This window comes from Muntiacus reevesi, chromosome 2 (genome assembly GCF_963930625.1).
Source record: "Muntiacus reevesi chromosome 2, mMunRee1.1, whole genome shotgun sequence".
Lineage (NCBI taxonomy): Eukaryota > Metazoa > Chordata > Mammalia > Artiodactyla > Cervidae > Muntiacus > Muntiacus reevesi.
Genome location: NC_089250.1, coordinates 76,828,363 through 76,842,715, shown reverse-complemented (window position 1 = coordinate 76,842,715; position 14,353 = coordinate 76,828,363). Strand labels below are relative to the sequence as shown.

The 14,353-nt window shown below is 53.0% G+C and overlaps 1 protein-coding gene across 3 annotated transcripts in view; it reads left to right on the top strand.

The window, feature by feature from the left end:
* Positions 1-12,691, top strand: part of NFATC2 (nuclear factor of activated T cells 2) — a 158,982-nt gene extending 146,291 nt beyond the window's left edge. For 2 of the 3 annotated variants that reach the window (XM_065922193.1, XM_065922191.1), the window contains exon 10: positions 7,827-12,691. In XM_065922193.1, coding sequence (XP_065778265.1) covers positions 7,827-7,882 — 56 coding nt within the window. In that variant the 3' untranslated portion in view covers positions 7,883-12,691. Of the gene's footprint in view, positions 1-336; positions 425-7,826 lie in introns of all 3 variants that reach the window. The other variant, XM_065922192.1, reaches the window with a different exon arrangement.
* Positions 12,692-14,353: the final 1,662 nt, after the last annotated feature.

The following is a 14,353-nucleotide window of genomic DNA, read 5'->3' as shown; positions in this document are numbered from 1 at the left end:
CAGTCATTTTGTCTTGCTTTAGAGAAAAAAAAAACTACCATTATCTTTGCTGATGAACTTTGATTTCAGAGATCCCTGTTTCTTTGTACAAAGTCCCTCATCGCAGTGATACTACCCTGGTTTGGGGTGAATTCTGGCACAGATACAGAATTCTGGCACCATACAGAATTGGGGCTTAAACTATGGCCAGAGGGTTGAGTTCTGTTCTGGGTTCTCAGAGGCCCTGGGTCAACAGCTACTCATTACATGGATGATATTATCATGAGTTGGAAGCATAATAGAGATTGAAGGTGATTTTTTTTTCTTCTCAAAAATGGTTTTGCAAATCTTTTTCAGAGCTGATAGACACACACCTTAGCTGGATACAAAACATATTATGAAACAGAATGACTGTGATCTTTGATCCGAGAAATCAAAGTTAAAGGTAATTGATATCTTCTGCCTTTCCTTTTGTTTTCCAGCTGTGTGGTTCCTTAACTTTTTTTTTTTTAATTAAAGGAAGACTCTACCACCTGAAGGCCCTCTCATTTTCCAACATTTCCTACTCGAGGGCTAGACCCCACCACCCCCAGGGAACATAGCTGAGCTTCTCGGAGGCCGGGGCGTAGGGGGTGGCTCCGAGGTGTGGGGTGCCTGCATGCTCTCCCGGGGGACCCAGCACCCTCTCCCAGGGCGGAGGCGGCAGAGCCGGGCCCAGCCTTCGGCGGCTCTGCTCCCGCCCTGCACCGGCTCCCTGGAGGCTCTGTACGCTGTGCTCAATGCCCAGGGAGGGAAGGTGTTCTCCGGCAGTGGCGGGGCGTCCCGCGCTGGGGAATGCGAGGGGGCAGGTAGATCAGAAGCCTCTGGAAGAGCCCAGTACTTGGGTCCTCTCAAATCTTGATGTCGTCAACGCAAAGCTCCACCTCCCCCCAGGGGCCTTCTTACGTGCTTTGGAAGGGGTTAACCCACCACTCGACTTCTGGGTGTGACACCCGGCTCTGGAAGTAGGCTGGAGCTGGGTGTGGCTTTCCCCCTGGGCTCAGGGGGGCCCCCATCAACCCTGGGCTCTGGGCCCGTGCAGAGGAGCCCAGGTGACCGCACGGGAGCAGGCGGCCCTGGGGGCGGAGAGCCGCCCGGACGGCGCCTTCACCTTCCTGTGCCCCAGCTGCCATTTACTGTCACTACTGCCCGGCAGGGGCTTACACTCAGGCAGCGCATGCCATACCCAGCACGTGGGGAGCACTCGCCAGAGGCCAGCCAGTGCTAGTGTTTCTGGCTCATCAGCCTCTTGCTGTTCTACTGGGCCGTGACTTTTTAAATACATTATTGACCAGAGATGTATTACAGCCACAGGCGTTAGTTTCTGCAGAAATCTCGCGGTCAATGATGTGTTAATTGTCCATTTGTCGGTGAAAGTGGGTTCACTCCATCACAGGCCAGACCCAGAGGCCTCGGTAGCAGCACACGTGTCATGGTGAAAACCCAGTGAAAATGACCATCTGATGTCACCTCTGTCAGCACACACAGCAGAGCTGACATCCCAAACCCTGTTTCCCAGAGGACAATGCCTGCCAAGATGCACCAAAACTTCCTAACAGCAGCATGAGCCTTAGCAGGGGGGAGGGTTTCCCCAGACATTCCCCACCAGTGGCTCTCAAACACCATCGACAGTGAAAAGGCAACATTAACACCAGTGACCCTTGACTGGATACCGAGCGGGAACTGAGAGTCCCACCCGTAAAGTCTGGGGGCCCCCCTGGCATCCGGGGGGCCAGGATGACAAAAACGCAGCTGAACGATCAGTGTTCAGGCTCAGCCAGTTGTCAAAGAGCCTCTTGAATGTGCTTCGTCCCGCCCTGATGTTAGAACTTGGCAATGCTTGTGACCTCGCAGGGGCCTGGGAACGCTGGCAGGCTGCCTTTGCTCTGCATGGCCTCAGAGGGGACTTACCATCACGTAACTCTTCAGACCCCACCCACGGCTTTGGGCTACAGGCCTCGTCAAGGGGGTTTTTGTCCTTTCCACTGAGCCTCTAAGCCTGGCCCTTCTAGAAAGCTCTTCTCCAGTTCTCAGTTACCCCAGAGCCCGTGGGGATGGCCAGGGGAAGGGGGGGGGAGAAAAGGCCACGGAGGCGCTTAGCAAGTGAAAAGCTTTGTGAACCCCGAGTCACAGGCAAGCCGAGGGGTGCAACATCCCACGCTGCCAACGGCCCCCTTTCCACTGGCTCGTGGGGCAGTCAGGCCTGGTGCTCAGGACACAGCAGGCCAGCTCTGGAGTTCACACCTGGCCTTCAGAGTGGCTTTCCCTGAGCGCAGCCAGGGCAAGAGGGGGAAAAACATCCAGAGGGTACATCATGGGCCTTATGGAGTCCAGCCACCTCACCTGGCCCCACGTGGGCCCCGTCAGCACGCAGACGCGGCCCCTGGGCTCGAGCGCTGCCTCCCTGCTCTGGAGCGAAATGCAGACTCGGCCTGTGGGCTCGAGTACACTGCCTCCCTGCTCTGGGAGCCACTCTCTGGCTGCCCCGGGCTCGCAGGGCCCGCACACGGTCTGACCAGACTTGGGAAAACATGCCTGAGGTTTGGGAGAGAAACAGGATGAGGCCCGTCCCCTCCTTCCCGGTGCTTCTTTCTCAGGGGATTAAGTTCCAAAGTCAGCAGTTAAAGGGAAGAAAGCCTAGAATAGTCAAAATTCCCTGGAAAGTCTTAAGTGGCGCCTCCAGTCTATCTGTGTGGGTTTCTGTGTGGGACTCTGAGTGGCCGCTCTCCGGCAAGCTGAAGCTGGAGCACCTCCGAGCTTGGTTAGGAGAAGGAACTCGGCATGCGGGTGTCCGGGCCCCAAGTGAACCGGAAAATTCCTGGGGCAGAGTGGGATGCTAGCAGAAATCTGTTTCAAGAACTTTAACACTGATCAGCCCAGGGTTGTCTGATGATCAATACTAGTAAAAGGCACCGATTCCCCCGAGTGGTACCCCGGAAAAGTAGGGAAGGAAAACACACAGTGCTTTCCTTTTCTTCTTTACCGTTGGTGTGTATACTAAAGCTGGGAAACTCTCTCTCAGGCCAAATGCGCCCCCGGCCTGTTTCGTTAAAGTTTTATTGGCACACAGCCATGCCCACTTGCTCACATATTATGTGGCTGCTTTACTTTTTTTTTTTTTTTTAAAGCAGAGCTGAGGTGTTGAGTAAGGGGCTATAATAAAACTGAAAATATTTTTATCTGGCCCTTTACAGAAAGAGTTCGTTAACCCCTGCTATATTCTTTTTATGTCTGTAGCTATTAGGATTGTTATTGATTTGTAATATCTCTTTACATATGAATGACCTTTGTCATGTAACCTGAAAACATTACAGATTTCTTTTATGGAGTTTTAAAGAAAAACATAATTTTTATAAACTTACATCTGTCTGTCTTTTCTGTCTGGTTTCAGCCCTGGGTGTCAGGTTTAGAAGTCACCCTGAGGTTGTAGCCATGTTCAACATCCGTGTTTTCATCACGGCCCCTCTCTGTAAGGGTAACAAAAGGTCAGGGGTGCTTGCGGCAGACTGAACACTGCTGGCCTCAATTCTGTTCCAAGAAAGTAATTCTCAGTGACCACCTAACCACTCAGCACACACGCCTCTGCTCATTCACCTCGCAGAGGCTGCCCTGGTCTGACTCATAGAAATGATGCTAAGGATTCCAGGTCCCCAGAAGAAAGGTGATGGCTAGCAAACTTCACAGCACAGTCTCTTTACCCATAAGGTGGAGCCATATAATTAATGTACAGGTTAATAAAATGGACTGTGGGTTCAAACCCTGATCCCTCCCCCCTCACCTGCTCTGCTGGGTAACCACCTGTCTTTTTCCATCTATAAAATGAGGATGAGTGTATTGCTGGGTGTAGTCTGAGAAGTAACCAAGGCCTTGGTACAGTGCCTGGCGCATAGCTCTGAAAAAAAGTGAATGGCTTATACTCTTTCATGGAGAAGCAGCTCCAGGCAAACAACCTACCAACAACCCGTCTGTCAGCTGGCTGAGAGAGAAACCAGGTGGCCTAGGCTGATGTGCAGGCCCCGTGGTGGGCTAGGGTGTGCGGTGCCGCGCACGGGTCAGCGAGCAGACAGGCAACGGGGTGAGCTGGCCCAGGAGGGGCAGAGTGCCTGGAGGACTCAGCGTTTGCTTCTGGGAGGGAGTCAGGACCTAGGCACGTATGGCGGCTTCCGGGCAAAGGTGCTACTCAGGAAGACGGGCAGGACGGAAGGCAGGATGTGGGCAGGGAGAGGGGCCGTTTGGAGAACTGCCCGCAGCCGACTTGGGAAGAGGCGGGAGAAGAGGTGGCATGTGGTGGGTGCTCAGGACGTCCACGGGATGAAGGATGTGCTGATGGCAGCGACCTGGGAGAGTGGTTTTCACACTCAGATCTCAGAGTCAGACCTGGAGCCAAATCCCAGTGTGGACAGTGTCCTGAGGCTACTGAGCCTCTTGCTAAGCTCCGCTTTCTCATTGATAGGTTACTGAGTGCTTCCCATGTGCCATGGCATCTTCAGGAGCCCAGGGTGCTGTGAGGGAACAAGAAAACTAAAGAACAAGGATAGTGAACTGCCGGGAACTGGTATATGGAGGAGACTGAGGAACAGGCAGGGTGGGATCGCTGCCGACTGTCCCCAGGGCTGGGGGCCAAGCAGAGCCTTGAGTGAAGTGAAGAGGAAAAGCTGTAGAAGAGGAGGCAGGAGGCACGCAGGGGCCTGGGGAGCACGCAGAGCGGAAGCCTGTGGTTGGCTGGGGCGTGGGCGAGGGCGACAGGAGGCGAGGTCACAGTGGGGACTAGACCAGGGGAAACGGGGGCCCAGGGCAGGGTTCTGGGGTAAAGGGGACCTTCCGCAAGTAGTGGGGGCTTCCCTGGGGGCTCAGGGGTAAAGAATCTGCCTGTAATGCAGGAGACATGGGTTCAATCCCTGGGTCTGGAAGATCCCCTGGAGAAGGGAATGGCAGCCCACCCCAGTATTCCTGATTGGTGAGTCCCACGGACAGAGGAGCCTGGCGGGCTGCAGTCCATGGGGTCATAAAGACTTGGGTACGACTTAGCGACTGAACAGCGACAGCAAAGCGCGCGATGGGCTGGAGTGAGGAAGGGAGGCTGAGATGGGACAGAGAAAGGCAGGAGGGCCTGGGGATACAAGGGGGAGGCTCCCTGCTGACATGAGATCCATCCAGAGGCAGCGCAGCGCAGCGGCCCCTCTTCCCTCCCACCCCAGGGCTCGAAGTCGCAGAGGTGGGGCCTCTCAAGTCGGGGTGAGGTGGTCCAAGCGAGAACCCCCTCGAGGCACGTGGAGTCCACGCTTTAGCCAGACCCCCGTGAGGACACAGCCGTGGGAACCACCCTCACCGCCTCTGCGAGAGAACGTCCTCATCCATGCCAGGGGCGGAGCGCTGAGGTTTCAGAAAAGAAAGGCTCCGCTCCCCAGAGAGGCGGCGTGGGCGCGAGGGGCCCGCCTGCACGCCCCCACCCGCCCCGCGGGGCCCGGGGCACAGTGCCCGCCAGGCTGAGAGCTGCGCACACCCCGCTCTCAGAGAGCGGGGGTGGCCCCTGTCCACCGGGCGGGGGGCTTGGCCGCCCCCCAGCTCCTAAGCCGGCCCCCAGACCCTTCTGGTGAGCACAGCTCTGCCGGCGGTTTTGCCCAGCCGTTATTTTTAGAAAACTGAGGCCATGGAGAGTTTCTATTGAGGATTGACTCCTCTCGGTTTCCTAGGTTGAGAAAACAGGAAGCCCTTCAGAATCCGGGCTTTGAAAAGCTTCGCGTGAAGCCGCACCGAGCCCCACCTCCGCCCCTGGCACCACGCTTTCGCTCCTGCTTGGCGCCCGCGCCCAGGGCCCCCAGCCCCGCATGCTTCCCAGGGGCCGGGGAGGAGGGTGGAGGGTGGGGCTTCTGCAGCCAGCTCCTGGTTCAGGGCCCCTGGGAGGCATTGGCAGCTGGTACACAGTCAGTGCCCAGATAGAGCTGGTTAGCTGAATGCATGGAGTCATTTCATCCTCTGAGTCCCTATCAATGGATCCATTCCTGCACGTGAGAACCGTTGTCACTCTAATATATCGATCCTGTGTCATTTTCTCATATATATATATATACATCTGCACATACTAGTCCGCACACCAACATCTGCTATACGCTGGGGACTGGGATAATTTTCTGTGTTCTCATTTAAGCACCTCAACAACTGTAGACAGAAGGGCATGTCTTTATACAACGTGCAGAGGGGGAAACTGAGGCACAGAGCAGTTCCATCACTAAGGCAAGGCTCACGCAGTGAGGAAGTGGCAGAGGTGGGTGTCCAGTCCCAGCCGCCTGGCTCTGGACCCTAAACTCTTGACCTGTCCCTGCACCTGCTTTCGGCAGACATCCGAACAGGAAGGATGCCCAATTCATTTCTGCCCCAAACGGAGCCCGCTGATGCAAAGCACTGGGTTTACTGTCCAGCATGAAGCATGGGGGCATCACTACCCATCACAGCTGACCGTACACAGGGCCGGGTACCTGGCATCATGCGAGGAGCCCGACATCCTCACACTCCTGAGATGGACACACCATAAGGAGTCTCACTCTGCACACGAGAACACTGAGGCGCGGGGAGGTGAGGTCACAGCCCATTCAGTGAGGGAGCTGAGTGTTTGCTCTCTCCTTATTCTGGGCGCTGCAGACTCATCCTGGCGGGGCTTTTCAAGGGAAAGCACCCTGAACCCAGGGGGGCCTGGCGTGACCACGAGGGGGCTCTGCACACACCTGACACTGAGCCCTCGCTGCTCACCTCCCATCTCTGCAGTTTCAGGATGAGAAAACACAGGAGGAGGGGCCTGTGGGAAGACACTGAGTGCTGGGACGGGGAGGGGGGGTCCATCTGCCGTTGATGGGGTCCCGGGGGGTCTGCCCCCCGCTTCTGCCCCTGGGGCCAGTCCCCACAACCAGCTGCAATAACCAAGGTGCACACACACCCTTGACTGCGGTGCACAAGCCTGCCTGGCGTCCGGCTGCCCATGACGGCAGCTTTCCCCAAGAACGCTGAGGGCAGGCTTTTTGTGATTGCCACTCTCCCAGGACCTTCCCGTCCTGGTCCTAACTCTGAGAGCGGGTGCCTCAGAGAGGCGGGGAGGAGGGGGGAAGAGGGGAGGGGAGGGGAGGGGAGAGGAGGGGAGAGGAGGGCTAGTTCCCTGACGCCAATGGCTGGCATCGCCTTGTTGCTTCCCTGCGGATTCCCCAGTATCTCCTGGGCAGGGGGTGATGGAACTTTCCAGAGTCCCTGGAGGATGCTGGTACTTGAGAAGGCTCATAGAGTGACCAGGGAGGAGGGGTGAAGGGGTGGAATTCCCGCCTGTGCTGGAAGAGATGGAGATTTTGTCTGCACTGCCGGCTTAGTCCTTGTGGTGGCTCTGCCCACTCCCCTTTTAAAGGCCCCTCTTGAGAGCTGTAGGTTTTGTGGGTCAAGCTGTGTTTTGGTCACACAGTGGGTGTTTTCTGGGAGTCCCAGTAACAGAGTTTGGTATAAGTAAAGCACCTCAGTACATTCAATCAAAAAGGAGACTGTTTCCCAGATCACGCCCTGTGGCCCAGCTCCATTCCTGCCATCACAAGTTTTAAAAGTCACCATGTGGGCAATTTTCACTAACAAACCCATACCACAAAACAGCGTCATTCCAGGGGGTGGGGGGGTCACAATGTGGGAAGGCACTTCTTATGTTAAAAGTTGTCGAATGTATTATCGCAAAGCACAAAAACCTGTTTTATAAAACAGCCCGCCTGAATTAGGTTCTAGAAAGCTGACCACACTCGTGCTTTTCCTGCCATCTCACTCGCCCCTTCTTTCTTTTGTAGTCAATGAAATTATCAGGAAGGAGTTTTCAGGACCTCCCGCCCAAAATCAGACGTAGAAGAAGTCATTAGCAGGACACCGTCCATCCACAAGACTGACCCTGGAGCCTCCCATGGCCCCTGGCCCTCCGCCCCAGCGTCCACCCTGCCCCGGGGCTGCGGGCGGGGGCCAAGTACCCCCCGAAAGCTAACCTTCGTCCCTGAGCTCGCCGCCTCTCTCTCTGCATCCTGGGTCCTGCTCTAACCCCCAAAGAGCATCTCCGTTGACTTTGATGGTGTCCCATCCAAGCCTTAAGTGCCTGCTGACCCCAGATACATTCTGAACAAGACCGCCGCTGGAACAGAAGATGAGGGTGTGGCAACTGAACCCCAGCCCTCGCCTTCACTTTCTTGGGTCACCAATACAACTCTTGTACCATTTGAAGCAAAGGAGCTTCTCCAACAGAGCAACCAAAGGAACGTGACCTAGCTGACAGGCTGGAGAGGAACAGAGAAGCCGGCCCATCCTCACCTAGTGGTCGCATGGGCCTCACCGTGGATGGGCCACAGCTCAAGCGTGGTTTTTAGATTTTCTGCTTCTGAAGCAAAAAACAAACCCGATCTGGGTTATACAAGTTCACCTGTTAAAACTTCTTGGCCTTAAGTTATGACATGTTTATGCCCCCCCCCCCACCTTCTCTGCTTTCAAAAAGCAGGCTGGAGGTGGGGGGGCTTCTCGGCCAGCTGCCCTGCCCCCCTGCATGGGACTGGTGGGCCTCACCCCAGCTGCGGGGAGAGTGCCGTCCACTGCAGCCGGACAAGCTTCACAACTCTGCTCTTCCTACTTACTTTTCTCCAACAGCCCAAGTACTTTTCCATAGTATAGTTAAAAAGAATCTCAAGCATGTGCATTGAATTTTGAGAAGGAATGGCAGAAGGGTTGAAGCAACCCCCACCCCACAAACAAAAACCCAAAACCACGCAGGTATCTTTGTTAAGTGAAGTGTGGTCATTGGCAGGTCCGGTGTTTCAGTGGGTGGGTTCCTCCAGGAAGAACGCTGAGTCCCCTGTCCGGCCTAGGCTCAAAGTGGGACATACCAGCTCGGGATCTGACTCCAGAGTTCGCTGGTTACCTTTACCTGGACCATTGAAACCTGCCCCTCTCTCCCACCCCCAAAGACACATCTACATCACCTGCTTCATCCAGCACAAAAGTGACCTAAACAGAAGGAAACCCACTCCCTGCACAGCCCTCAAGCTGAATGCTCCAACTCAGACCACTCAGAAGGGGTAGGCAGTGCGCGCCCCATCCTGCTTCTCTCTGCGGGGTGCACCCGCAAGAGTCCGTCTCCCTTAGGGCAATTTTGCAAACAAATAAAACACTCCAGGTTCTTGGCAGGTGAGTTTTTAGTCACACAGATGTTTGTTTACACTAATTGCAGAAACCCCAGGACAGGCCAGGGATTCCTTTTCAGATGTTAATTGCTTCCTCCCTAATCGGCTTGGAGTGTAAATATTCCTAGCAGTCTTCAAAAGGCTTTGATCAGGCCTGCCGCCCTGTAGAGTTGAGACGGGGTAGCAGTTAGGGTTCCCCATGGGTTCTCCAAGTCCTGGCTTTGTTGTCAAGTCTCCCCAGAGAGGGAAAGCCTTTTGACAGCTGGACCAGAACTCAGGACCTGGTGACCCGGGCCTGCTGTCTTTGGGGCTCGAGAGAGAGAACACAATGCCTTTGCAGCCACGTGTCTGTCCCCTTTCGGTCAGGACCTTGCATTTCTTTTCCCCCAAGGACGGGGACTTTTCCCACCCACCCCAAGCAGAGTTTAGCAAAATTCTTTTCAACAAACAGAGTATCAGTAAGAAGCTGACCGCCATTGCGAGATGCAGACTTTCTGGGATGCAAAATTCTTCCTCACTGGTAAAGAGTTCCTTATCTAAGCAGCTTTACCCAAAGAACTCTCCAGCAATACTGACTTCACGGGGAAGGGGCTCAAGCGTTTGGTGAGCAGTCTATTCTCACTTGACCTGGCTGGGAGCCATTTTTCTTTTTTTGCACATGAGGGAATTTGGCCTTTCCTCAGTTATCTGAATGTTTTACCCAAGTGCCTTCCTGCTATTGTAGCAAAGTCGCTCAGCTGCATTGTGCATGAGGTGAAAAAGGACTAATGCGTTTTCCATCACTATTCTAACCATGTTAGAGCAAAGGGCCTCCTAGTAGCTCAGATTTCTGTACGCATAGATGTATGTGCTTGTGTCTGTAAGACACACACTTTTTTCCTAAGACATCCTAGCTGGGTATTATAGGAAGCACTTTCATAAACAGCTATACCAAATAACAAGGGAAAGAAACAGAAGCATTAGATTCGAGACAAACAGGCAAGAGAACGTGTAATAGGATGTGACAGCAATCAAGAAAGTTTTGTCAGTGACAGAGGCCAGGGGGACGTTTCGCCAAGTAAACTGTTCATGAAATATTTTCAGTATGGGAAGAGGCAATAGGGCCTCAGAGAGAGAGAAAAAGGATGTCTAAACTGTCCAGACGGGTGTGTTGCACGTGTGTTGGAAGGATCTGTCAGGTGGAGGCTTGCACTTGCTACATCCAAGGTCATGTAAATAGATCACCCTTCCAACAGCAATCTGCCCTGTTGCTGAATGTAGTATATTTCCAAAGTTTGCGAGTCTTCCTGTATTGTACAAAAAACTGCTGCTTGATAATATATAATGGCAACCCCAAATTAATGAGTATGGTATTAAATTTTATTTTCTTATCTGTATTTTTATGCTTTGTATCTGTCCTCAAAATATCACATCCTTGTTGGAATTAGAAAATATTTATAAGTGGTTAAAAATCTTTTTCAAATGTCTCTTTTTGCATATCTGTTGAGGATTTTTTTTCCTTGAGAGAGAGGATGTATTCTTGAAGACATGTTACTCATTCCAGGAGAACAAAACAAAAACAGCCCACCTCAGAGCCCGTGTCTCCTGTCCTGGAAGAGGCCACATCCAGAGGCAGGGGGAGGGATGGCTTCGTGGGCGGAGGATGCTGCCAGCTTCGGCTCTGAGCCGCCTTCTTGGCACTGGGCACTGGGAAGCGTCTCGGGCCCCAGTAAGTAACCCAGGAGGCGATTCTGAGGTGACAGAACTGCCCGTGTTGTAGTGGAGAGTCTACAAAGGCTCCTGTCCACAGAACACGAGCACAGGCTGAGGGTGACCGAGCCGACTCAATCCGGGTAGACAGACACGTCACCCAAGGGGCGACACCCAAGCAGAGACACCACGCTGGCGAATCCCGGCGACTCCTTCCAAGGTCGGGGACGCGTGGACGCAGCCTTTCTTGTTTGCATCCAGTGGTCAAGCCATCCCTCCCAGGAAGCCAGCCTTGGCCGGCGTGGGAGCTGTCACATGCACACAGATCGGAAGCCGATGTGTTCTCATCTGTCACTCTGAACTAAAGGGAGGCTTGGGTGTGTTTATTTTCATGTCAAACCCTTTCCAAGTGCTTTTTATTTGTTCAGAATTGAAAGAATGTCAGGGTCTGGTTAACAACTGTTTGCTTAACATTTACAAGAGGCACAGGGGTTGTGACATTTTTGACAAGCTGGGGTAAACCTTCCTGAACTCACTCTTGGAGGGCCAGCCCCTTAGTGGGTACCCAACACATCTTAACCTTGGTCTTGGGCATTAAATCTCATGGAGCCAAACCAGCCGATGCAAGTGGTTTTCCTGCATTCCAATGATTGCCTAAGAAAAAGCAGCATCACATGAAACTGATCCCAAACATCAATTTCTTTCAGTTTTCATGAGTGTCTTGAGTTATAGCCAACACCACTGTCTTAATTCTGTTTGAATACGAACTTTTCTGGTGGTTGGTGAGCTAGCTGTGCTCCCTAAGCCAGCTCCCCTCTCAAAAATACAAGCTGGGGTGTTGAGTGCTGGAAGAAAGGATTAAAACCCTGCCTTTAAGCAGCTGCTGGCCAATTAGAGTAAACTCTGCCTACCGAGTTCGGGCTTTAGATGCAAATGATGCCATTAGCAGGTGCTTTCAGCACGCTGATTGGCCTGAACTGATGGAGGCCGTGGTTGGGACCAGCTGAGCACCTTGACACACATCTTGTCAAAGAAGCTCACTCCCTGCTGTTGCCTCTCGAGCCCTCAGAGGGGAGAAGATGTTAAGAATGTCCTTGTGAACTCTCCAACGGATAAAAAGTCTCTCTCCTGGGGTGGTGCTGGAAGGCTTAAAGATTTTGAAAATCTTGACTGTTAAAAAGGAGTTTGAATACATCACATTCCTATGCAAAATGTTTTTAATCTCCAGTTTAATGTAGTTTATTTTTGCTATATGTAAAGTATTTTTATACGGCTTGTATCATGATAGTTTAGCAATAAAAGTGTTGAAAGCAATGGCTCCTTGGGTGTATCTCTTCTTCTATAGAGATGCTGTTCAAATACCCCCTTCCATTTTGAGTTCATCGAGCAGGGACTATTTTTTTGTGTGCATGAACCATGCGTGGCTCTCCTGCTCATCTCAGCCCCATGAGACCAGCACTTACCCATTTTACTTCTGACCTGATACTTATTATAACTCTCAGAAAAGTATTCATTAGGCTGCGTCGGGTCTTAGCTGGTGCACGCAGGGTTCCGTCGCATCGGGCGGGACCTTCTGCTGTGGTTCATGGGCTCCGCAGCTGCATGCATGCCATGGCAGGGGCACCTTAGTTCCCTGACCAGGGATCGAACCCGAATCCCCCGCGCTGCAAGGCACTTTCTTAATCACTAGTGGTGGTTGGTTTAGTCGCTAAGTCGTGTCAGACTCTTGTGACCCCATGGACTGGGAATCTACCAGGTTCCTCTGTCCATGGGATTTTCCAGTCAAGAATGCTGGAGTGGGTTGCCATTTCCTTCTCCAGGGGATCTTCCTAACCCAGGAATCGAACCCATGTCTCCTGTACTGCAGGCAGATTCTTTACTGACTGAGCTATAAGGGAAGCTCAAAAGGTAGTTTGCATGTGTTGAAAGGGAAAGTCGCTCAGTCGTGTCTGCCTCTTTGCAACCCCATGGACTGTATAGTCCATGGAATTCTCCAGGCCAGTATACTGGAGTGGGTAGCCTTTCCCTTCTCCAAGGGATCTTCCCGATCCAGGAATCGAACCAGGGTCTCCTGCGTCGCAGGCAAATTCTTTACCAACTGAGCTATGATGGAAGAGGGAACTCCTCATCACTTTATATTTACAGATTTATTATAAAGGATACGACTCTGGAAGAGATGGAAGAGACACATAGGGCAAGATCTGGAGAAGGGGCTCAAAGCTTCTCTGCCGTCTCTGGGCTCATCACCCTCCCCACCCAGCACCTCCATTCACCAACTCAGAAGCTCTCCAAGCCTAGTCATTAGAGATTTTTACCATGGTTTCATTATGTATGTGTGACTGATTAAATCACAGGCCATAGGTGACTAGAGCCCTTCTCTGCTCTCTGGAGGTTCCGGGGCTGAAAATTTCAACCCTCCAATCATGCCTCTTTCAGCAGCCAGTCCCCTTCTGGCAGCTCTCTAGGGGCCCCCAACCACCAGTCATCTCATTAGCATACAAGAAACACTCCTAATACTCTGGAGAGGACTTCCCTGGTGGTTCAGATGATAAAGAATCTGCTTGCAATGCAGGAGACCCAGGTTTGATCCCCGGGTTGGGAAGATCCCTTGGAGAAGGGAATGGCAACCCACTCCAGTATCCTTGCCTGGGAAACCCCATGGACAGAGGAGCCTGGTGGGCTACAGTCCATGGGGTCACAAGAATCAGACACGACCTGGAGACTAAACCACCACCTCCAACGCTCAGGAGGCTGTGTGGAGGAACCACGACCTCTGACATCAGAAGCCCAAGGTGACCGCCGTGAGCGTGGTCTGGATTTGCCCTGTCCCCTCCCTGCCCCCCACTGCAGCTCAGCTGTGATGTTGTCTCTAGACCCCTTTAGAAGCAGCATGGTGGCCACCTTGGGCCAGCTCGCAGGGGGTCCCAGAGCTCTTACAGGGAACTGGGTTAAGTGGTCACTTGGAAGGCAAAACAGTCTCCTGGCTGGAATGTTTTACAAAATCCCCAAGTTCCCCCAAATTATCTTTTACCATCAAACCCACAAGCAGAATTGGATATTATAAAGACTAGAATTTTCCGGCTGGCTTCCTCTTTATAACAGTTTTTTCTCCTTATAGCTAAAGCATCTATGAGGTTTGGGAAAAGGTTGCTATTGAAAGTCTTAAAGTAATACGGTTCAAAGGTCATCCCACTCTTCAGCGCATCCCCTAAACCCCAGGGAAGCAGGGTCCCTGTCCCAGGCCCTGTGCTTCAGGGACCCACTCCACCCCACCACATCCTGCATTTGGCATACCTTCTTGGGGACTTCCCAAGCCCCTGCCAGTGCCTGGAACCAGCTGTTCCATGTGGCTAGGGCGTCCCAAGCATACACGGGGTCCTGCATGACTGCTGGCTTGAAATGCCCCTGGTCCCCCCTCTGATGGGGCCATCTCATCCATTTCCTTCGGGGCAAAAGGTCAGCCGGAC